General features: G+C 45.2%; 1 protein-coding gene across 1 annotated transcript in view; it reads right to left on the bottom strand.

The window, feature by feature from the left end:
- Window positions 1–829: 829 nt before the first annotated feature.
- INKA2 (inka box actin regulator 2) overlaps window positions 830–25,069 on the bottom strand; it is a 29,735-nt gene continuing 5,495 nt past the window's right edge. The window contains exon 2 of the mRNA XM_030221288.1: window positions 830–4,063. Within this exon, the coding sequence (XP_030077148.1) occupies window positions 3,005–4,063 (1,059 nt within the window). The 3' untranslated portion in view covers window positions 830–3,004. The remainder of the gene's footprint in view (window positions 4,064–25,069) is intronic.

Here is a 25,069-nt window from a genome sequence, read left to right on the forward strand (position 1 = left end):
TTTAAAATGCTCATCTTTCTCACTGAACATACCCCAGAATTTGATTACTGTTCTTGCAGCTGGCTTCAAAGTTTAGCTGTTGGTGACCTTGTTGTGCCTTACCCCCCTCCTCACAAAAAGAAAAAAAAAAGGTACCCTCTCCTGATCAAAAGTGGTGTCAGTATTCAGCGTGGTACAGCTGGCAGGAAAGGCCACTGAACATCTGCTCTGACCACAGGGATTTACAGGGGCAAAGCCATACTTCGGCGGGAGGGGGGTGCACAGCCCGAGGAGAGGGGGCACATATTAGCCCCCCCGGCACCGCCGAACCCCCCAGCTATTGACCTCCCCGCCGCCACCAACTTTGATGACCCCTGCCGACGACCCTCTCGACCCCCCCCCCCCGCCGCCAACCCTCCCCCGCCGTCGCCTACCTTTGCTGGCGGGGGGCCCTAATCCCCGCCAGCCGAGGAGGTCCTCTTCTTCCTGCGAAGGCTTTGTTCTGTTTCTGACGTCCTGCACGTACAACGTACAACATGCAGGACGTCAGAAACAGAACGAAGCCTTCGCGGGAAGTAGAGGACCTCCTCGGCTGGTGGGGATTGGGGTCCTCTGCCAGAAAAGGTAGCCCACGGCGGGGGAGGGTTGGTGGCGGGAGGGGGGTCGAGTCATCAGCAGGGGGGCCCAGGGCCAAATCTATGGGGGCCCAGGCCCCTCCTGGCCCCACGTAGCTACGCCACTGCTGGGATACTCTTAATGCCAGTGCAGTCGAAAGCAGGAGTGAGGGCAGAGCCTGGACTTACTTGGGTACCACTGATATTCAGCATAAAGCTGTCCTAAGTTAGCCAAATATCGGTGGTACTCAGGTAACTCCTGGAGGGATATTCAGTGTCAGTACCCGGACAGGACCCGACTCTGAATATCTGGATCAAATTCAGCCAGCCAGCAGCAGCAAAAAATCGCTGACTGCTGCCGGCTCAATATTGCCCCTGTATTCCTCTAACGGACCAGTTTCTCAGCTTTTTTCTTTACTGCTTAAGAAAGAGGTGTGGTCAACCCCAAAACTTGCCAGAGATTAAAAAAAAGGGAAAAGATTAACCATTAAATCCACAGAGAATGAAGTGAGATCACTTTCAGGGTCGCTGCTTCTGTGATACTCATCATGGGCTTGATGGAGAATAAGATCGGATCTGTAAATGCAACTTCACCTCCTTGTGACAGCTTGAACACTCACATAGTTACAGGTGTCTACAGTCAGGAAAAGCACCTCTGGGCTTGGGTTATTCTGTAGCTACAGCACAAATATTCACAGTTCTGCCTGTAAACTCACCATCACAATTCATACAGTCTGTAAACCATGCTAGTCACACACACACACACACACACACAATACACAATGATTATAACTAAAGCTGGACAAGTGTCTTAGGACACTTTGAAAGACAGAGAAAAATGCCTTGTCGTTATTAATAACTGGACACTGAAGAGCTCGGCCCTCCAGAAGTACTGTACATCCCATGCAAAAGTGAATAAAAAACGTCTTGGTGTGTATTTCACCTCAAAAATCTGAAATTTAAGGCATTAAGAATAATGCAACCCTGGACCAGCAGAGGACTGTGTATACTGTACGCATTCGTGTTCCAACATAATTGATGCTTCTGTAATGCATGAGACATCCAGCTGATGAATGGGATACTGGCCACACAATGAGGAAAGAATTAAAAACCAGCCTTTCTTCCCAAGGGCCTGTCTCTCTCCGCTTTCAGAGTCATGGCGTGAAGTGCCTGGTTTGAAAAATACAGGAGGAAGTGTACGAGAAGACCAGCTGGTGAGGATACAGGGTCCCAAAACGGAGCCGAGATAAAAGGGCATTTGGCAAGTCGCACTTATATTAAGAGGCCGAAAGGTGAATTTTTCTTTGCTGTCTGTGCCACTAATTTCTTTTATATCATTGGCTTATGGCATCAGAATATATTCCTTGTTCCAGGACCTGATCCACTCGGTATCTTTAATTCTTGTAATTCCTTTTTGTCGATTGTGGGCTCGTTCACGCTATCTATCTGGCTAGATGTGGGATGGCTGAGAGGGAGGAACTTACAGCAAATCCCATAATCATCTCATGCCGTTGGCTAACTTGGACCTTTTTTTCGGCATGTACGCCCTATCTGTTCTTCTGAAACATGACCAGATATAAAGGTTTTAATCAAAACGTAAAGACTCGGATGGACTCCCGCAGGCAGAATCCTAAAAAGGATCCCGTTATCGCCATACTCATGTGAGTTATGTTGAAGAGCAATGAAAGAAGTGAATGCTACAGCCAGTGCAGCTCTGTCTTTACCACAGAGAATTAATGAACTCAAAAAACAAAAAAAGAAACAGACAATGCTTAAATTCTAGAGAAACATTTGCTGTCTCTGTGGTGTGGAGCAGAGTCTGTGTGATAAAAATGTTTGCTTTTTTCTCTCTAGCACCACTCCTAGCCCTTATGGAAGCCTGTGTGCACCTCCAACACCTCTCTGATAGGTGACACCTGCAGCCAGGGTACAGGTGATAAAACGATATCTGGTAGGTATTGCCATCATGTGGAGAAATTAGCTTTACATTTTGTATCTATAGTTTTTATTCTCCTAACTTAAGCTCTGTACTGATGATACAGTCACCCATAACTCCAGGAACTAATGCTGATCCACCAGGGACTGGGGTGGAGGAGGCTGGAGCCAACACACAACCTGTGAGGATTTCATTTTGGAAATTCCTGCAGATGGTTCACTGGGTGATTGTTGAACCTACTATAAAGCAGATGCAAAGGGTAAAGTGTCATGGGTTGATACACCGCCTTCCTGCGGTACAACCAAAGTGGTTTGCGTTTATTATATGTGGGTTCTTTCAAAGGCTTCAGTCACTGGAGAATCCATGCTGTTGGCTGGCCCAACATTTTCAAAGGGGAACACCCTTCTGCAGCATTCCAGTTTAGGCAACTTCTTGGGTCTTCTAGATTGAAATACTTTTTTTACGCATTTGAAATTTATACCCATACCGCAGTGTTGATGTCAAATCCAGATTGTGTGCGATTAACTGAAGTGTGCCTTGGCTTAGTGCAGTTTTTGGAAATATCCAGATTTTCTTCTACTTTTGTGCATTTTTCTACTTTGTTGAGAGCACTTTGCGTGTTTCCACGGAAAGGCAAGTAAAATGCTCCCTTCTGTTTTTTCCCTTTCTTTGACCTCCTTGCTAGCTCCATCTCTTTCTCTTCAGCTGTAAGCCAGCAGGGTTTCTCTTTCAGCAATTTATCTCTGTCTGGCCTCACGCTCCTCAAAAACCTTTTGAATATATTGGCTGTGAGGGAGAACTTCCTGTAGATCTCTTGAGACCTGCTGGAGGAAGTCAAGTTCTCATTCTTGTCCCCCTTTTTATCCAACTCTGGCAGGTCCAACCAGTTCCCCACTAAATCTGCAAAAATGTTGTCTCCTAAGACCAGAGGCTGTCTGTTTCTGCTCTGTGACAATAATGATGATGTCCAGTCTTTAGTTTCCTCAGATGCACCATGATCTTTGCATCTTGGTTGATGTCCCATAGAATCAGGCAGGACATTTCTTAGACCTTTATAAATCTGGTTCCCACAATCCAAGCTTGTTGGGTGACCTCTCTTGGATGGCCAACAGTCTACTGCAGTCAATGTGGAAGATGACCCATTCTCTGAATAACCTTCTTCACCATCAATGACTGTAACAGATGGAATCCTCTGCTGCTGGCTGCGATCGAATGAAGGAACCAGGGTGGACAAGTTGACAGACTGGCACATCTGCACAGTGTGTGAAGAAGTTGGCGCACTGCTTTCATCAAGATGCCTTATCTCAACCGATGGCTGATCATGTTGCGTTTTGCATTCCCACCTAAACTTCGACACTTCGATCTTGGCTCTGCCATAAGGAGTTTGGCCAAAGTCTGAAATGGACTTGTGGCTCATGGAAATTTCCAACTGCTCTAGAGCTGCTTGGACTTGGAGGAGTTTCAGCTCTTGCAGGGCACCCATCATACAGTTCATTTGTTCATGTAGGCCATCTCCAACTTCTTTCATAGACACCTGTTCGAGAGGAAAAGAAATCAAATTAGTGCTTGTGGCATATCAGAACTTGAACAGGTATTCTTTTTTATAGTTATTAGTGATTGCATTGTGTGTATGGAAATCTATACTAAAACATTCATTATTTTCCTTTGCCCATTGACATAAACTATGATTAGTTTGTATTCTTTATTTTATTTATTTATTTATTTATTGCATTTGTATCCCACATTCCCCCACCTATTTGCAGGCTCAATGTGGCTTACATAGATTTGTTGACATTGTCATAACAGGATATCAGATACAGTTAGTAGTGTGTAGCAGTGGCGTAGGAAGGGGGGGGCGGTCTGCCCCGGGTGCACGCGCTGGGGGGGGGGGGGGGGGTCGGCTCGCTGGTTCCCTGCTCTTTCTGCCCCGGAACAGGTTACTTCCTGTTCCGGGGCAGAGAAAGCAGGGAAGCAGCAGAGCCGATGCAGCTCCCAGTGATGTGCACCCGGGGCGGATCGGCCCTCCCGCCTGCCCCCCCCCCGCTGAAAGGTAGGGTGCGTTTCGGGGGGGGTGCGCGCAGCGGCGACCCGCCCCGGGTGTCAGGCACCCTCGCTACGGCACTGGTGTGTAGCGATCAAGAAAGGGAAGAGGGAAGAAGGGAGGGAGTGAATCGGATAGCTGTATAAGGTAAGCTTTTATAGTTGAGAGGGTTGGCGAGGTGAGTTAATGAGGTTGTGGGTGCTCGTTGTAGGCCTTGTTGAAGAGGAATGTTTTCAGCAATTTTCGAAAGATAGTTGTTTCGTTGATTGCTTTCAAGTCTGCTGGTAATGCATTCCATAACTGCGTGCTCTTGTACGAGAAGGTAGTGGCATGCATCTGTTTGAACTTCAGTCCTTTGCAGCTGGGGTAGTGCAGGTTAAGAAATTCTCCTATTTTGCTCTAATAAAATGCATAATAACAAAGAAAGAGGCAAACAGCAACCACTCCTACAGGTCAAACTGAAGAGATAAAACAAGGAGTGGAACCCACATGGCAACTCACAACAATTTTGAACATCTAAATGAGAGGGCATCAGATATTCATTTTATAAAGGTCATTGGATCTCTATGGCATTTCAAATCCCAGCCTATGTAGTGGAATCAATCATTGGTCAACCTTCTTCTAAAATGTTACAAACCGAAAGGATTACAAAGCTTTATTGTAGTCGACGCCTTAAAAACGCAAACCATACAGTCTTGCAAAAAAATATATATTGTACCATATATCATTCAAATGAAAGAACAAATAAAGAAATAAAAGTGATCACTTATCTTAGCTGAAGCAACTTGCAAACACCCGATGCCCACAACGTGTTACACTGGCGTTTCAATCAAAAGCGACCTGCTTCTGGGGTGGTCAAGCAAGATCGCCACACATCATTTCCAAAGGCAGCTACACCTCCATCTCCCCCTCGTTTGAATGTTTAAAATTGTTGTGAGCTGCCACGTGGGTTCTACTCCCTTTTTTAAAAATCTAATAAAATGTATCCCAGCTTGCAGAGAATCTTGTTCGTTCACATGCAGAAAATCAACCAAAGCAAAGCAAAGAAATTATGAAACTGAATAACAGGTTAACACCACTATAACTTATGTTTGTAGCCATGTCCAAAACCTGCGCACATATTTCTGGCTCTGGTTACACGTGATTTTCAAAAGCACATTCCCAAGGCCAGCCCACAAGTAAACCCAAGACATCTCCTACCTCTACAAACAAGTGCACATTACATGCACAAAACTGGAGACTATTTTTTATGAGCCTCAGATAAAATTGTACCCTTACCTCTCAGGATTTCTAGTACTGTTCACATTACTAGCCATTAGCTTTTCCTGTGCTATTCATGGAAATCCTTTATTGGTCTCACTTGGTTTCTTGAGTAACCCAAGCTGTCACTGGACCCATCCATACAAATACCTCACACCCAAGACAGACCTAATCAAGCAGTGATGACAGACCAGTGACTGGTAATACTGACTGTACAGTCTAGAAAGTCATCAGACGCAGGACGGCTGTTCCCTTCCCTGATTCAATTAACTCCACTAAGATGAAAGCCGTCATTATAATGCTCCTCTCATCTGGCAAAGGCCTATTAGGAATTAATATTTCAGCAGCACTCACTGTTCCACTCTTTCCAACCACAAATCATTCTTCAGACTCACCTTGCAAATGAGTCATTTACTGAGGGGCAACAAGCAAGTGACAGGAGGACTCTGAATCCAGCCTCATTACAAAGCCGCTTGCCATTACAGTCCTCTAGAGACAGTTTCCAATCTTCACTTGGAAAATAAACTAGAGAAGCCACCAGAATTCTGGGTATTGTGATTGTCTTTATGGGAGGAGAATCAGGAGGAACGAGGAAATGTTGGTAGCAGAATCAGGTTTCTAAAGATACCTTGGTATGAATTTGACCTTCAGATTTTATCCATGATGGAATTGATTCACTAAAACTATTCTCCTAGTCTGAGACCACGGGGGGGAAAACCTTAATGAAGCAAGCCCAAATGCTTGTGGGAAAGGTGCTTAGCACACCTGACCCTGCCAAAAGGTTAAATTTTGACTTGTCATCCCAGTAAATGTTGAATTTTGTGAACATTTTTAACAAGCTAATATTAACTAAGTGTATTCTATGTAACACACCTATTCTAGGTGCCTCCTATAGAATATGCTAAGCGGAAATGTTTTCCACGTGGATTTTTTAGGCACCATATATAGAACCTGGCCCATTGTTACAGAATAGACTTGATTGGCACCTAAGTGTCAGCATTTACACCTGCTTTCAGCAGACGTAACTGCCGGTGCTGAAAGTTAGACATCGTTTCTGTGCGTAGCGCTATTGCTATTCTATAAAGGATGTGGATCCTTTATAGAATAGCACTTAAATATAGCTGAGTGAAATTTTGAGTACAAATTTATGCACTCAGCCCTGGTACATGTTCAGAGAGCCAACCTATGAGAATAACTTAAAGTTTATTTACTGCATTTGTATCCCACATTTTCCCACCTCCTTGCAGGCTCAATGTGGCTTACATTATGCCATAATGGCGATCGCCATTTCCGGAAGGAGAAATACAGAATATTATTGCATTTAAAGTACAGAAGATATAAAATAAATTAGAAGTAAATAAATATACAGATCATTTCAGGTATAAGAGGACAAGGGTACTGTGTAACGTTCAATAATGACATTGTGATTAGAGTAAACAAATAGAAAGAGATCAATGATAACTTGTTCGGGTAAAAAGTTTTGGTGTCAGTTCATTTATGACGGATCTTTATGATAACTCTCTTTGAACAGCTTAGTCTTTAGTAATTTCCTGAAGGTTGCCAAGTCGTGCGTTGTTTTTATGGCATTTGGTAATGCATTCCATAGTTGCGTGCTGATGTAGGAGAAGCTAGATGCATATATTGATTTGTATTTGAGTCCTTTGCAATTGGGGTAATGGAGGTTCAAGAATGTGCGTGATGATCTTTTTCTGTTCCTTGCTGGTAGGTCTATGAGGTCTAACATATATATCGGGGCCTCGCCATGAATAATTTTATGAACCAGGGTGCAGGTTTTGAATGTAATTCGATCTTTTAGTGGCGTTAGGAGCGTAAAGCCTTTGAACATTAGACCCAGGATTTACAGTGTTAAGTCTGCCCTGCAGCCTGCCCAGGGATTCTATGCTTCACACCCATTAAAGGCCTCCAAGCCACAATTTCAGAAAGAGCTCCAAAAATAGTGGTGATCCACCTCAGAAGATCTGAGAGTGGCTCTGTGGACACTCCCTTCACACACTCCTCATTGCAGGGTTTGCTTGGACAACCTTTACCCCTCTCTTCACAGCAAAGTTAAGCTATTCTGTCATGCTCCACAGACATTTACGTTGGCCAATGTCCAAATTCTCAAGCTAACGTTTTGCTCAGCCAACCTGCACTTTCAACAAGAAGGTAGGAAATGACTTTGATAATGGCTGTCTCAGAGCTGGGTAGCTTCTTCTGGGTCTTATCTCAGAGCTGAGCTGTATAAATACATTCCTGAATCATAAATACTTTAGGATCATTCAGAATGACTGGCAACCTTCACCTGAAGGGAAGAACTGATAGAGGAATTGGAAATGGAAGCCCCCAACTGACAACAGCTCTGCCCTTGCTGCATACTAATGACAGAAGAGGAAAGACAGTCATTCCTGAAGCTGGTTGCTGCTGAAAGGCTCTGATTGTTTTGTTGATACAGACCTGACTCTACTCTTTTTCCACATATAGACTTGCAGTTTCTCTCGGCAAAGGAAGAGCTATGAGGCCGATGTTTAGAGGTGCAGCCACCGTATAAACGAATTAAGTTATATTCATTTCCAATGGATCAAAACATGTAAGTGCAGCTGCTGACAATTCACAAAATATCTTTAAACCGATTTCTTGTCCATTTGAAGTCAGACCTGTTATTTACCCATCAGCACGAGCTAATTTTAGTAGAAATGCACACGGTTCACACACGTACTCATAGGTAGCGGAATTAAAGATGCAAATCGGCATGTACCTATGAGTACAGATTTTAGGAAAGTCACCACTTATATATACACCTTGGTCTGCAGAGATTTCAAACAGCCTTGCTCTGGATGTGGTGGATGGGCAGTCCTTGCAAAAATACATGTATTTTACAGTGGTTATACTTGTGAACCTCAGACACATTTCTCCATCAGCATTTACACCTGCTCCAAGTTACGTGTAGTCCTCAGCTAAGTTAACATTTGGACCTGAGCTTTGGAGGGGAGCTTATTAATTAGTTTTCAATATGCGGTTTACTTAAATCTGCCACCTAAACGTGTAAGTGGAGTCATCAGGACCAGGCTAACGTTAGCTAATGCCCTAGGTGAACCTTCAGCCATGCACCCCATCCCCATTCTATGGACAGCTCAAGACCTTATACCACCTTTCATAGTCCAGCATCTCCCCTTATCTCCCCTCAACAGTTAGCATCTCCCTTTTCCTTTCCTAACCCCCCTTAATATTCCAGCATCTCCCCTTTCCCTCCCCCCGGTATCAAACATCCAGCATCTCCCCTTCGCTAGCTCTAACAGTCCAACATCTCCACTTTCCCTTCCTAACCCCCTCAACAGTCCAGCATTTCCCATCCTCTTGTATCCAGTGTCCAGCATCTCCCCTTTTTCTCCCCATATCCAGCACCCAGCATCTCCCCTTTCCTGCTCCCAGCATCTCCCCTTCCCCACCTCCATCAGTCCAGCATCTTCCCTTTCTCTCCCCAGTATCCAACATCTCCCCCTTTCCCCTTCCTCCTACCAGGCCTGCTGCTGCAGCCACTGCCCTCCCTCTTCTGAAGCATAGGAGGCAAAAGGATTCAGCACTAGTGCGGGAGGATGAAACATAGGCCAGTGCTAAATCACTGTTTCATCCTCCCGCCTTCTGATGCAGGACTTTCTCTCAGAGGGGGTGGGGCGGGACGTAACAGCATATGAGCATGGGCTACGCTTCAAGGCCCTGTGACTGGCATTGAATCCTTTTGCCTCTTTTCCTCCATAAGAGGGAGAGTGGTGGCAGCAGCAGGATGAAAGAGAAAAGATGTAGCAATCCTGTCCCTCAACTACCACCACCCTAGGTAGACACCTTGGTTGCCTAATGAGAGGGCTGGCCCTAGGAGTAACATGCAGAAGTTGCAAAATTACTGCTTGTACATGTAAATATTGCTATGTATATGTCCAAAGCCCTGTGTGATGTGGTACTTTGAATGGTTGCTTCTTCGGTGGTGATAAAAGTATTTTATAATAGGTTTCATTTTCACTGAGATCTTGTTTAAAATACTAACCCCCTAATTCTATCATTTTGGTGCCTAAAATCTAAGCATCAATTATCATTTTTCTTCACTCAACGCGTAGTTAAACTCTGGAATTCACTGCTGGAAAAGGTGGTTAAGGCGTTTAACTTAGCAGACTTCAAAAAAGAGTTAGACGGCTTCCTGGAGGAAAAAGCCATAGAATGTTACTGAAAGGATGGAGGGAATAATACAGTATTTCTAGGATGGGCGGGACAAATTGCTTGTTCTTTTGGCCGCTGTCGGTGACAGGGTGCTGGGCTCGATGGACCCTTGGTCTGTCCCAGCATGGCGATGCTTATGTATGCACTTAGGGCTAGATTCTATATATAGGGCCTAAAAAATCCGCACGGAAATACACATATTTTATAAAATTTAGGCACAGTATATAGAATACACCTTATTAATACTGCAGCTGCAAAGGTTCAAAAATACCATCCTGGAAGCCCAGGCCAGTTATATTCCATGTATTAAAAAAAGAGGGAAGAAGGCCAAACGACACCCGCCATGGTTGAATAGTGAGGCGAAGGAAGCTATTAGAGCGAAAAGAAAATCCTTCAGAAATGGAAGAAGGATCCGACGGAAAATAATAAGAAATGTATAACTTTGCCCATTTTTGGAACGAAATAGCCAAAAGTGCATGTAGAAGTTATCCGAATTTAAAATCAGCACGCCCCTGTGGATGAAACTGCTCCCAATTGCATTTGAATATTGGCCTGCGTGAGTCCAGGCAAGGAAGGTAAACACAAAACGAGACTGGCTTGTCCTTAAAAAGCAAAAAGCTAGCTCGTCTGCCTCGTGGTGTCTCAACAGTTTAGAACGTACAATACCACTCAACTGGCAAGCAGAGCAGAGCGTATACAGACTAAACACAGAGCAAGAAGGGAATGCCAATGTTTAATAGGGCAATAAAAGAAAAACAAATCAGCAAAGGACGGAGAAAGAAGAAATCGTCAAAACTTAAAAGAAAAAGAGAAAGAGAAAGTAGAGGTTCCAGTGGTCCAGCGTTAAACATCTCGAGAGGGCATCAAGAAGGGACCCGATAAGCTTGATTAAATAACCAGGGGGTCCTTTTACAAAGGTGAGCTGAAAAATGGCTTGCGGTAGTGTAGGTGCGGGTTTTGGGCATGCGCTGATCCATTTTTTAGCGTGCCTGTAAAAAAAGGCCTTTTTTTTCTCAAAAATGGACGTGCGGCAAAATCAAAATTGATGCGCGTCTATTTTGGGTCTGAGACCTTACCACCAGCCATTGACCTAGCGGTAAAGAATCTGGCCGGTAATGACCTATGCGCGTCAAATGCCACTTGGCGCATGTCTGTTACGCGCGTCTGAAAATAAAAATATTTTTCAGACGCGCATATTGGACGTCCGCCAAAAATGAAATTTACTGCACGAGCTACGTGGTAGTCGGGCGGCGACTCCATTTTGGCGTGCATCGGGCATGCGTAGACCCTTACACGGCTTAGTAAAAGGGCCCCCAGGTTTTTAAGTCAGCTCTGAAACTTTTAAATGACAGGTTACTGCAAAGTTCCAAAGGCAGGCTGCTCCAGGTGGAGGGGGCCAAAAAATAAACAACAGGAAGGTGCCTGGTGGACTCCAACTGTGTTGGGCAAAACTAAATGGTGGTTATTCAGGGATCTGAGAGGTCTACTAGGGCAATAAGGTATAGTGAGATCGGATAAATAGTCCGGGATCCCGACCCTCAGAGCTTTGAAGGTGAGAACTGCAGCTTTGTACATGATTCTTTGTTTGACCAGTAGCCAATGAAGAGGGTGACATGATCCGTGTAGTGCGCTTGACTCAGTAATTTGATGGATTTTTTCAAGCCTTTCATGCACATATGTATTATTATTTTATTTGTTGCATTTGTATCCCACATTTTCCCACCTATTTGCAGGCTCAATGTGGCTTACATTGTTCCGTCATGGCGATCGCCATTTCCGGAGTGAGAGATACAAGTGCTATTACATTAAAGATCATGATTGACACAGTAGATTAAGCAGTCAAGTAAAAGAGTACATATTCAGAATGAGGGATAAAGTGGTATTGCGTTAGGGTTCATTCGTGGTAGAGTAGACCTTGGCAGTCAAGTATAGAGAGTTAGGTTTTATCCAGTTCTGGCTTGAGTTTCGTTGGCTGGTATTAAGATGGATCATTGTGGTATGCCTTGTTGAACAGGCTGGTCTTCAGTGATCTCCGAAAGTTAGTTAGGTCGTGCATTTTTTCATGGTGAGTGGTAATGCATTCCAAAGCTGCGTGCTTATGTAGGAGAAGCTGGATGCATATGTTAATTTACATTTTAGTCCTTTGCAGCTGGGGTAGTGGAGGTTCAGGAATGTGTGTGCTGATCTTTTATCTGGGCAAACCTGCATAAACTATGTTACAGTAATCTAGAACGTGAAAGGTATCATGCATGGGTGAAGAGGTGACCCAATGACCTGTGGACCCCGAGAATCTTTCTGTCATTGCAGTTTTTCACCTCTGTTCTCAGGCCGCTTGTAATTGATTCTAACTCATGAACTCGCCCTAGTCCTGTGGAGATGTACAGTATCTTCCAGCCTCCTCTCAACACTTCACCCCATGAAAGTAAGGAGGGGTGAGGGCCTGCAGCTGAGATAATGAGCAAATAACACTCTCTTCCCCCCCCCCCTTTCCAAAAGCTTCCAGCTGACTGAAGGAAATGACAGAAAAGAAGCTAGGAAGCTCTTTTCTAAGCATTTAATTGTGATAATTTGGAGGAAAACAGATGTCAGCTAGTGGGAAATCATTTCTGTCCTGGAATAGCTGCAGGGAGGGAAAAGGAAGGGAAACAGGAAGGAGGAAAGCCATAGCAGCTGTTGGGCGCAAAGTTAGGTTCACTCCGGTGATGCTCAGTACAGCCGGTAACACCAGAAGCCCCCCCCCCCCCTCTTCCAGTAATGGAAGTGTTACTGGAGGAGATGATTTCATCCGCACAAAGAGCGATTTATAAGAACAGCTGCAGGGGCGCCTGGAGAGATTTTGGTTTCTTGCTGAGCCTCACTCTCATTTTTCTTCAATTTTTTTTCAATTACATTGGGTGGGCGGGGGGGGGGGGGGGGGGGAGTAGGGAGGAAACTTTGTTCTTCAGAAAGAAATCTAAAAAGGATTGACAGTGCGGTTTAAGATATATAATTTTATTGGTATTGCAGCGCAGTCCATGCTCCTCCTTCCAGGAAACACAGAGTGGAAAAATATTATGGGAAGATCAGCAAAGAAAATGGTTTGTGCAGCTGTAAAATGGTTGAAAAAGAAAAAAAATATATTTGTATTATTTTTCCACACCACAGTTCAAAATCCTGGTGTTAATTACTGTAGTTCAGAGGTGGTTTGGCGTTGTCAACTTTAATGGTGGTTGTCTTCTTCTGTATGTCATATGGTGGGGTCTCAGTGCTCTTGTGCTGAATTTTTGAGAAGTGGTCCGACAAAAGGAGCAGAATAATTCACACCTCCTGCATCAGCAGAAGACAACTGCTATCATGTAACATAGCAAGTGACGGCAGATAAAGACCTGAACGGTCCAAGATCAACTCATTTTACATGATATGTCTTTCTCTCTCTCTCTCTCACACACACACACACACACACACACACACACACACACACGCGTCTTTTCTCTCTCGGGGCTCGATGGGGTTAACCGTGCAGGAAGCCTCAGTCATCATGTAACAGTGGCCCTAGTGACCTGTTTTACAGCCTACGATTGCACAGTTCACTTCCAGAAGTTCCTTCTTTTTGGCAGGTTACATCAGATGTGTATCGCTCTTCTATTTTTATATCAAAGGACCTGTTCTCTAGAATGCCCTACCTGACATTTTGCATAAAACTTGCTCTTTTAAATTTTAAAATAGTGCCTGAAGGCTCAGATGTTTGTAGAAGCTTTTGTTAACACTTAAGGGCTGATGTTAAGTTTTGTTTTTTATTTTACTTGTATTTTATGCTACGTCTTGTCCAGGGGTGTAGCCAGACTTCGGTGGGAGGGGGGTCCAGAGCCCAAGGTGAGAGGGCACATTATAGCCCCCCCCCGGTGCCGATGACCCCCCCCCCCGCCACTTTTGACACCCCCCCCCCGGCGGCGCTGCCCCTCCCCCATCCCTTTTGACCCCTCCCCCGCCACCGCCAGCCGAAGTCCCTTTCAGCGCTGGTCTCCGAGTCCGGCGCGTTCGCTGATCTGCATTCTGTTTCTGTGACTCACAGAAACAGAATCCAGATCAGCAACGCGCCAGACTTGGAGACCGGCGCTGAAGAGGACTTCGGCTGGTGGGGGTCGGGGACCCCCACCAGCAAAAATACTTGAAGGCGGCAGCGGGGGAGGGTTGGCGGTGGCGGGAGGGGGGGTCGAATATGGTGGGGGAGGGTCGGTGGCGGGGGGGGGTGAAAGCAGGGGTGCCAGGGCTAAATCTGTGGGGGCCCATGCCCCCACCTAGCTACGCCCCTAGTCTTGTCTAATGTGCTTGAAGATGGTATTGCGTATGTATTTTGAAAACCATCTAGAATTGTAAGATAGTGCAGTCTATACATTTTAAAAATAAATAAATAAATGCGAGTTCTCTGACTATGGACTATCGCTGAACCATTGGCGTAGCTACGTGGGGCCTGAGGGGGCCTGAGGGGGCCTGGACCCCGTAGATTTGGCCCTGGCCCCCCTGCCGACGATCCCCTTGAACCCCCCTCCCGCCACCAACCCTCTCCCACCCGCCCCGCCGCCGCATCAGGTACCTTGTTTGCTGGCGGGGGTCCCCGAACCCCGCCAGCCGAAGACAGTCTTCTTCAGCGCCAGAGTCGCGCCTTCGTTCAACGAAGTTCCTGGTGCGATCAGCTGTTTCTGACGCCTTACGTCCTGCACTGGTTCTACCTGGTGGCTGCTGCTTCATAATAGCTGCTGTGACCTCTCGTGAACCCCCCTCGCTCCTGCCCCCGATGCCCTGCTGGGTCACCACGGAGGTCAGGTAGGCTGTGTGTGTGTGTGGTGGGGGTTCTATCCTGACTAGAAAGATGGGTGAGATGGGGCTGGTGCCTGGGTGGTTGTTGTTGGGGGGGGTACCCAGGGGGTGTTGGTGTTGGGGACTGCACGGGGGGGGGCACACATCGGCGGGAGGGGACAACACTTTTTTTAATGCTGCTACCAGCCCAATATTCAGCCGTGGCCCGCATAAGATAAGTGGGTGAATTTAGGACAGCTTTTGATCTGTCCTAAATTCATCTGCTTAACTTATGAAAGGCTCAGCTGAATATTGCCGGCACCCGCATAAGCCCTGCCTCCTTCCCAGTGCCGCATCCTGGCCTGCCTCTGACCGGCCGTCATTTTTTGTGCTGGTCAGAGGCGATATTCAGCACACTTCCCGCTTTAGTGCTGCTGATTATCAGCGGTTGGGCGGCAACAGATCATTTAAGTGGGCAGGAGAGGCATCAGTGGATTTTAGATTGCACACTTGATAGGCTGATGGTCTGAACACATATCTATTTTGGAAAGTGTTCATGAGCCGCAGGAAGACAAAGAAAGTATAAAATATTATCAGTTCCAGCTTCTGATTGGTTTCTTCTTGTTTTGTTTTGCGTTTTTGTTAGCACACTGATTGGTCAATTTGACTTGGAAAGTTTTTATAAAGTTCTAGTTGCCATTTTGGGGTCGTCAGCAAATTAAAAGAGAATGATTGAAAGAGGAATCATTGGTATCCCTGATACAGGAAAGGTTACAAAACAAGGGGCCCTGTTTACCAAGACGCGCTAGCATTTTTAGCGTGAGCTAACGCTAGAGACACCCAGATACTACAGTGCGATTTAGTAAACAGGGTCCAAAGATTTTGTTGGGCATCTTATGGAAGCTAAAGGAGGCTTTTACTCAAGCGTGTTAGATATTTCCTTTAAGTCAGAAAAGTAACATGTGCCAAGCGCAAGTGGAACGCATGTGTGTAACTGACGTTATAGAACACTAGCAGAAGTTGGCGATTATGCGCCAACATTTAAGTGCCCCTGTTTACGCCATGTCAATGGCTGGTATGAATGTCTGGAACTAACCGCCGGATTCTGTATATCGCACCTAGCATACCATGCCAAAATCCAAGTGTATTCTGTAACAACGCACGTAATTTATCTAATCCAATACATGACAGACCTCACAGACCTACCAACCAGAAACACAACAGGATCAACACGAACATACCTAAATCTCCACTACCCAAGCTGCAAAGGACTCAAATACAAATCAACTTATGCATCCAGCTTTTCCTACATAAGCACACAACTATGAAATACACTACCAAAAGCCATGAAAACAACGTATGACCACCTAAACGTCCGGAAAACACTAAAAACCAACCTGTTCAAAAAGGCATACCTTACCGACCCAACTTAAATGCCTGAACCCTGCAACACAACGAAAACCACAGCTCGTAATGGACATAACGTAACTCTATACGATTCCCTATTGTGTCTGTTACCCATGAACCTTATTCTACCACAATATCACTTTGTATTTGTTCATATCGGAATTGGCGAACGCCTCTACGGTACTATGTAAGCCACATTGAGCCTGCAAATAGGTGGGAAAATGTGGGATACAAATGTAACAAATAAATAAATAAATATATACTGCACCTATCCCAACAGAAGGTTCCAGATGGTTTACAATACAAAAACTCACACAAAGTGAGGAATAACAAAATAACAAAAAATGAAAACCTAAAATTATCCATAAAATTTATCAAATAAATAGTTTAATTCTAAACGAATTACACCAGGTAATTTGTTCTACTCAGAGATAGCTTAAAAAGGAAACATGGAACCGAACTGATGTTTGAATCGTATATTCTTCATAACTGGAAATTTTAATAGAAGGTTGTTGCGAATTTGAGTCGAATTAAAAAAAAAGAGTAAGAAAAAAAATTGAATTAATAACTCTGACGTATTCCCTTATAACATCTGAAAATTATATATTCGCACACGAACGCAGAGCCAATGTAATTCTTTCAGCTGACTAGAAACACAGCATTTTAACAGCGCTTAACAAGCAATAATCAGCACTAATTGTCAATAATTAGAATTTACGCACATAACTCGCTAAGTGTATTCTGTAACGCACTGCTTATAGAATATGCTTAGGCGGGAATTCATTCCGTGGATTTTTCACGTGCCATATATAGAATCTAACCCTAAATGTTATAGCTGCCTGCGTGACTGATATGATTCTAGAAGCTTATTAGATTGTAAGCTCTTTGAGCAGGGACTGTCTTTCTTCTATGTTTGTGCAGCGCTGCATATGCCTTGTAGCGCTATAGAAATGCTAAATAGTAGTAGTAGTAGTAATTTTGATCCTGGGGAACCGAGCTCGATTCCCACTGCAACTCCTTGTGACTCTGGGCAAGTCACTTAACCCTCCATTGCCCCTGGTACAAAATAAGTACCTGGATATATGTAAACCGCTTTGAATGTAGTTGCAAAAACCTCAGAAAGGCAGTATATCAAGTCCCATTTCCCTTTCCCTATTTGAGATTCTACATGGAATGTTGCTACTATTGAGATTCTGTTACTACTACTTGAGATTATACATGGAATGTTGCTATTCCACTAGCAACATTCCATGTAGAAGCCTGCCCTTGCAGATCAGCAATGCGGCCGCGCAGGCTTCTGTTTCTATGAGTCTGACATCCTGTACATATGTGCAGGACGTCAGACTCACAGAAACAGAAGCCTGTGCGGCCGCATTGGTGATCTGCAAGGGCAAGCTTCTACATGGAATGTTGCTAGTGGAGGAGTAGCCTAGTGGTTAGTGCAGTGGACTTTGAACCTGGGGAACCGAGTTTGATTCCCACTGGAGCTCCTTGTGACTCTGGGCAAGTCACTTAACCCTCCATTGCCCCTGGTACAAAATAAGTACCTGAATATATGTAAACCGCTTTGAAGGTATATGAAGTCCCATTTCCCCTTCCCTTCCCTTCCCTAATGCAGCTTGAATTCATTGAATATTAGACCTAATAAAGCTATTAGAAGTCTGGATTTGAATTAGGAAAGATTTGCTACAGTTACACAGAAAATGAAAATGTCAACCTTTAATTACAAGCATAAAGCAAACTGACAATGGCATAGGCTTCCTCCGTACCTTGACCTATAAATCCAGGAGGTCTGCCAAGTTCTTCTTTTCTTTGTCTCTCTCTCTCTCTCTCTCAAAAGTGTTAAACAGTTATGCACAAAGCCAACTTCACCCTTCATATGACTGGGTTGAGTTTAAGCCTTTCTGGTCTGGGGCTGACTGTGCTTCACAGGCCACAAGCCATAAATGTCTCTGTAGATAAATACTGTCCATACATCGCTCTTGGACAATGCGAAAACCAATGGTTGTGAAAAATGTAAATCAGAATGTTATTAAAATTCTAATCCGCGGTGCAACATTGAAGCCATAATTAAACAAAGACGGAGAGCTCATTGTTCTTATTGGGTGACACAAGGAGACCAATTTTTTTTTGAGCAGCGCTCAATAGCGTGACACCAATATCCAGGAGTGATGACCTTGCTGGTAATGAAGTGATGAAAAACTCGGGTCAGGGGATTCGGTTCCTATTTCCCTCCCATCACTGAGCTCAGACAGTCCCAGCTGTTCATTAAATTGCCTGTCATCTTTTAAGAGGAAGTTCATTTATTACAGGTCCATGATATTAAATACCTGCACCTTAAGTGACGGTGGTGCAGGGGGGCAACAGCTTAAGGGAGAGAAAAGCCTCAGATCCCTGACATAAAAGTTTCTTGTACACGATGAGGTCTCCTGTAATTTCCACTGATCTAGTAGTGGACACTTTCCGACACGCATGGGAACGTTCTTGTAGCTTGTGTTTGAAGCTTTGATGGTTGCGTTACTAGGTACAACTTTCACCTTGTGCTAATTCAACCGTTTCTCTGTATACAATATCTGGCCAAAATCAACAAACAAGCTTTAGCTGCAAACCAGGTAGTTAAAGACTTAGCAGATTAGCATTTTCGACCAATCCTGAGACATGAATTTGATATATTACCACTTAACAGAATGTAATGGTACCTCCCCAAATCCACCTGAGGAGTGGCCTAGTGGTTAGGGTGGTGGATTTTGGTCCTGAGGAACTGAGTTCGATTCCCACTTCAAGCACAGGCAGCTCCTTGTGACTCTGGGCAAGTCACTTAACCCTCCATTGCCTCATGTAAGCCGCATTAAGCCTGCCATGAATGGGAAAGCGCAGGGTACAAATGTAACAAAAATAAAATAGATACTATTGGAGATTCTACATGGAATGTTGCTACTATTGGACATTCTACATGGAATGTTGCTATTCCACTAGCAACATTCCATGTAGAAGGTTGCGCAGGCTTCTGTTTCTGTGAGGCTGACGTCCTGCACGTACGTGCAGGACGTCAGACTCACCGAAGCAGAAGCCTGCGCGGCCACATTGGTGATCTGCAAGGGCCGACTTCTACATGGAATGTTGCTAGTGGAATAGCAACATTCCATGTAGAATCTCAAATAGTAGCAACAGTGGAGGAGTGGCCTAGTGGTTAGGGTGGTGGACTTTGGTCCTGGGGAACTGAGTTCAATTCCCACTTCAGGCACAGGCAGCTCCTTGTGACTCTGGGCAAGTCACTTAACCCTCCATTGCCCCATGTAAGCCGCATTGAGCCTGCCATGAGTGGGAAAGCGCAGGGTACAAATATAACAAAAATAAAATAGATACTATTGGAGATTCTACATGGAATGTTGCTACTATTCGAGATTCTACATGGAATGTTTCTATTCCACTAGCAACATTCCATGTAGAAGACTGCGCAGGCTTCTGTTTCTGTGAGTCTGACGTCCTGCACGTACGTGCAGGACGTCAGACTCACCGAAGCAGAAGCCTGTGTGGCCACATTGGTGATCTGCAAGGGCCGACTTCTACATGGAATGTTGCTAGTGGAATAGCAACATTCCATGTAGAATCTCAAATAGTAGCAACAGTGGAGGAGTGGCCTAGTGGTTAAGGTGGTGGACTTTGGTCCTGGGGAACTGAGTTCAATTCCCACTTCAGGCACAGGCAGCTCCTTGTGACTCTGGGCAAGTCACTTAACCCTCCATTGCCCCATGTAAGCCGCATTGAGCCTGCAATGAATGGGAAAGCGCAGGGTACAAATGTAATAAAAAATAAAAAAATAAATACCTACTTAAAAATCCGAGGACTACACAAACTATCATTGGCCTACCTTTCAAACCAACCTCTTTAAAAGTCCTAATATAATAACTATCGTCCTACTTCTTCAAACCTACATCTTCCAAACTCCATAGACAACTACATAAACTATCAATGCCCTCCATACGTCATAACTGTAAAAAAAAACTATTGTAATATCACCAGAATATAAATTGCAAGCCACTTTGAACCAAAAGTTGTTTTTGGATAACAGTGGGATTAAAAAAATGCATAAATAAATAGAGACCCCCCCCCCCCCCCCCCCGAGACCCATCTGATACCACTGGCATTTTCCCTTCCTGTTGCACAGACCCTACTTGCTTTCAGATTTCAGCCAGTGCCTCTTCCACGCTCAGGGAGGGCTTAACCTCTAGTGGTGACCTAGGCTGGCAGCATCTGGGGGGAGGGGGGGCGGCAAACAGACAAAGCAGACAATAGGTTTTGACAGCCACACAAGGAAGCATTACTGTGCACTTTTATCTGGAGGGATGGTGAGCAGTTTTCAAACAGCTCATTTACCCAGGTTAATGGCTTTTGGAAATAGCTTGGGGGGGTGGTGGGGGGGATTTTATAATGCACTTGAATGTGTAGAACAGTGTTTTATGTGCTTGAGTGAACTCATAAAGGGCCTCTTTTACCAAGCTTTGGCAAAAGGGGGCCTGTGCTGGCGTCGGCGCGTGTTTTTCATGTGCGCCGAGGCCCCCTTTTCCCGCAGCGGGTAAAAGGGAAGTCTCTCTTTCCTGCAGGAAATGGCCATGCAACAAGTAAAGCACTTGCAGCATGGCTATTTCAGGGGGAGAGCCCTTCCCGCCACCCACTGAGGTGCTGCTCAATTGAGTAACAAGCCAATTACTGATGGCAATAATTGGAATTTATGCACGGCTCTTTTTAGGTGTATTCTATAAAGAGGCGTGTATAAATTCTAATGTGTGTAGCTGAAACGGGGGCAAAGCCATGGAAGGAGTGTTGGTATATTGGTTGTATCAATCAAATGTATTATTTATTTATTTATTTGTTGCATTTGTATCCCACATTTTCCCACCTATTTGCAGGCTCAATGTGGCTTACGTAGCACCATGAGGCGTAACCCGCCTCCGGTGATGAAACAAATACAGAGTGATGCGGTAGAGACTGAGATGTATGTGTTCCACACACGTAATAGAATCGAGAGAAGTAGAGTTATATAATGTTCGTTGCAGGTTATGGTTTCGTTGTGTTGCTGAATCCAGGCACTTAAGTTGGATCAGTAAAGTATGCCTTCTCGGACAGGTCGGTCTTTAGTGATTTCCGGAAGTTGAGGTGGTCGTGTGTTGTCTTTATGGCTTTTGGTAGTGTGTTCCATAGTTGCGTGCTTATATAGGAGAAGCTGGATCAGTGGATTGATTTATACTTTAGTTTTTGCAGCTGGGGTGGTGAAGATTTAGGTATGATCATGATCAGTGGCTTAGGAAGGGGGGGGGGCGTGGGGCGGTCCACCCCGGGTGCACGCCGCTGGGGGGGGTGTCGGCTCCGCTGGTTCCCTGCTCCCTCTGCCCCGGAATAGGTTACTTCCTGTTCCGGGGCAGAGCGAGCAGGGAACCAGTGGAGCCAACGCAGCTCCCAGCAACGTGCAGTCGGGGCGGATCGGCCCTACCGCCCGTCCTCGCTGCTTTGAGATGTAAGTAGGTGCTCGGGGGGGGGGAGGTACTCCAGAGGGGGGAGGGTGTGCCGTGCTGCACCCGGGGGGGGGGGGGGTGCGCAGCGGCGACCCGCCCCGGGTGTCAGCTGCCCTCACTACGGCACTGATTGTCTTGAACCAATTTATGTGCATTGTTATAGAATTCAGGGGAACGCGTGTACATTTAGGTGCGGGTATTTACACCAGGTTTTCAATGGCGTAAATGGCCGTGCAATCCCCCGGCCTATGCGCTATTCTATAAACCGCGTCTTACTGTAGACGCAGTTTATAGAATAATGCTACACATGTTATTCCAACATGCCTACATTTCACACGCCAACTATTGAATCTGGTCCATATTGTCCAAACACTGCACCATATTTAACGGCCAAATTGCTGACCAGCGTTTAAGCATGAATGACTATAACTTGCACAGAAAGACAGATGCAGCGCTGGCCATCTTGCTGGACAGACTGGATGGACCCTGCAGCTATTCATCTGCCCTCATTTACGGTGTTAATCTTATATGGCAGTCTATTTATTTATTTATTTATTTTTAATAAATGTGTTTCCTCCTTTCCCATGAAAACACGTAAGGTTGCAAACAACAATTCATACTTTTCAACAGCTTCCTGTTGTTTTTGCTTCCAGGGGCTTATCAGAAAAGTAATTTCAGCTTTCCAGATGTGATATCTGCAGGTGGAACCTACGTGGCCCTAAAGCATGATGGGATGGCTAATTCTTATGTGGGTCTCATAACCCTGAAAAAAAAGACATTTTTCTCCAGAATCAATATAATTCCTAGCTTTCTGCACTATAAGCTGAGATTTAAGGTGTGTCTGAACATGTCTTCATGATACCTTACCTTATCATAATCATGTCACCCAAGATCTGTCTGTAATACTAAATATCTATCTTATCATGTATTTCCATTATTCATGATGTATTGTGAGCCACATTGAGCCTGCAAAGAGGTGGGAAAATGTGGGATACAAATGCAATAAATAAATAAGTAAATACCAGAAGAGTAAGACCAGTTGGTCCATCCAGTTGATTTAGACTGAGACTCCTCCTCTCTGGTTGCCTATATAAATTCCCCTAGCTCCGACCCAGCACCAATACACCGTTCCCCACATATTTCACTTCCCGCATTACCCCTGAAAAACTCCAACCTGCCCAATCCATACAAACTCTCCTACAAACTGTAAGGCCAATGCAGAAAGCTCGGAGGAGAAGCCAACACAGAATTCAGCTTCAACCACAACATTCATGAGGAAAAAATTCCACCCTATGTAATAAGCAATGTGCATGCAAATTATTGCCACATTAAAACTATGGCAGTAATCTGCAGCTCACTGCAAAATGTCCCTGTTCTTGTGTAAGTGGTGATTGCCTCAGGCACTGACAGGAACAGGGGCATTTAAAAAACAAATGACAGCAAGCCCTCCCCCCAGCCTGACCTGAACTGCCAATCCAACCCCTCCTCTTGCCCCCGAATATATCACTTTCTGCATCTGGCCCCTGACATGACTCCCCCCCCCCCCCCCACCAAAGCCCTGGTAGTCTAGTGGCCCCCTCCTGACCCAGAGACTATCAAATAAGGGAAAAATTCGCTTATATGGCAGACTGACCCTTCTACGCTGCTCAGTCCAACCTTCTGTGCTGCCCTGGACCTCATGAAAATGTTCTCGTGTTGTGCGCACGTCGAAAGCCATTTTTCCTTGCGTTGTGAAAGAACAGGAAATAGACTCGATACCATTCATTGCAGACTGTGGCCATGTTTACAACACGAGTTAACACTTGCGCTCAGCCTCTTTCTGCATTGCTCGACCAGTGACCTGTACATTAACCCTGCGGTAACCATATGATTTGGCTTGCCGTAGCTTCCTGCGTTGGCTCCTGTATTCCTTATCAAAGTCTCTTCTGCATCTTTCCTTAAAATTTAAACTTGGTGCAATTAATTAATTTATTTATTTATTAGGATTTATTTACCGCCTTTTTGAAGGAATTCACTCAAGGCGGTGTACAGTAAGAATAGACCAAACATGAGCAGTAGGCAATTACAGCAGTAAAAATATTCAAGTAACAATACAAAATATGGCATGGTATACTACGTGCAATGACAACACAATACGTAATAGAACATTATAATTGGTAGTGAAGGGTAAGGCAAAGTTGTAACATATAGATGAGTAAAAAAGTAGGAAGAATTAGAAAGTAAGGTGATTGATTTGAAGAAAGTTGCATGTGAGGTCAGAGAGATGGTTAAATATTATCTCAGCTAGGCTAGGAGTGGATAAACATGTCCCGCTGCAGTATGTGCAGCCCGAGTCAATCCTTGTGTGTGTGAGTGAGACATGTGAGTGTGATGTGACTACTTGCTATTGTACATGTGTTTCTTTCTGGTGAGAGAGGGGAAGAGGAAGGTCTTGGTGGTCTCATGTCTGTATATACTTAAATTTCCCAACTGATTATCCTATATAATAATTTGCACCTCCAACGTTCTACGTCTGGATGCCTGGGTTCGTAACATAATTCTCATTGGTCCGTCCTCACGTCGGAACCTGATGACATCAGAGGGTGGATCAATGAGAGGAAAGCGAAACCAGCACCATCCAGCAAAAGAACATTGGAGGTGTGGATTGAATCGATGGAGAATCGCCCCCCCTCCTCTGAGTCCCAGGGCCGCCCCCTCTCCTCCGAGTCCCCCTCTGCCCTCCCCTCCCTGCCCTCCCCTGCGAGTTCCATGCCCCCCTGTTTTCGGAGTTCCACACCCCCGCGCCTCCCTCCCTCTCTCTCAGTGGCAGCCCGACCTGCGTTGGCCGCTCCCTCCCTCCCCCCTCCCCTGCGAGTTCCATACCCCCCGTCTTCGGAGTTCCACACCCCTGCGCCTCTTTTCCTCTCTCTCTCTCTCAGTGACAGCCCGACCTGCATTGGCCGCCCTCTTCTCGCAGTCCTGCGCTTGCCCCTCGCCTTCCTGCATGCCGGCTGCAATTTAAAAGTTCTTACCTCGGAGTACGCCTGCATCAGTGAAAGTAGAGCACGCACGGCGCTTCAGCCTGCCTTCCCTTCTGTCTCAGCTCTGCCTCTGGTCCTGCCCTTCTGAAAACTTGCACGCGGAGTTACAGAATACTGCCTAACTGCGCCTAATAAGCACCAGCGCTTACACCAGAATTTAGCAGATCTAAGTGTCGTCCAAATGGTAGGCATGGGATCCATGCTAAACCCTATTCCATATAAGATGAGTGCCCTTTTTAGAATAGTGATTAGTTGTCAGTGTCCAAATTTCAGCACTGTTTTTAGAATACCCTCCAGTGTGCGCAAAACTAACG

The sequence above is a fragment of the Microcaecilia unicolor genome, chromosome 12 (genome assembly GCF_901765095.1).
Source record: "Microcaecilia unicolor chromosome 12, aMicUni1.1, whole genome shotgun sequence".
Taxonomy (NCBI): domain Eukaryota; kingdom Metazoa; phylum Chordata; class Amphibia; order Gymnophiona; family Siphonopidae; genus Microcaecilia; species Microcaecilia unicolor.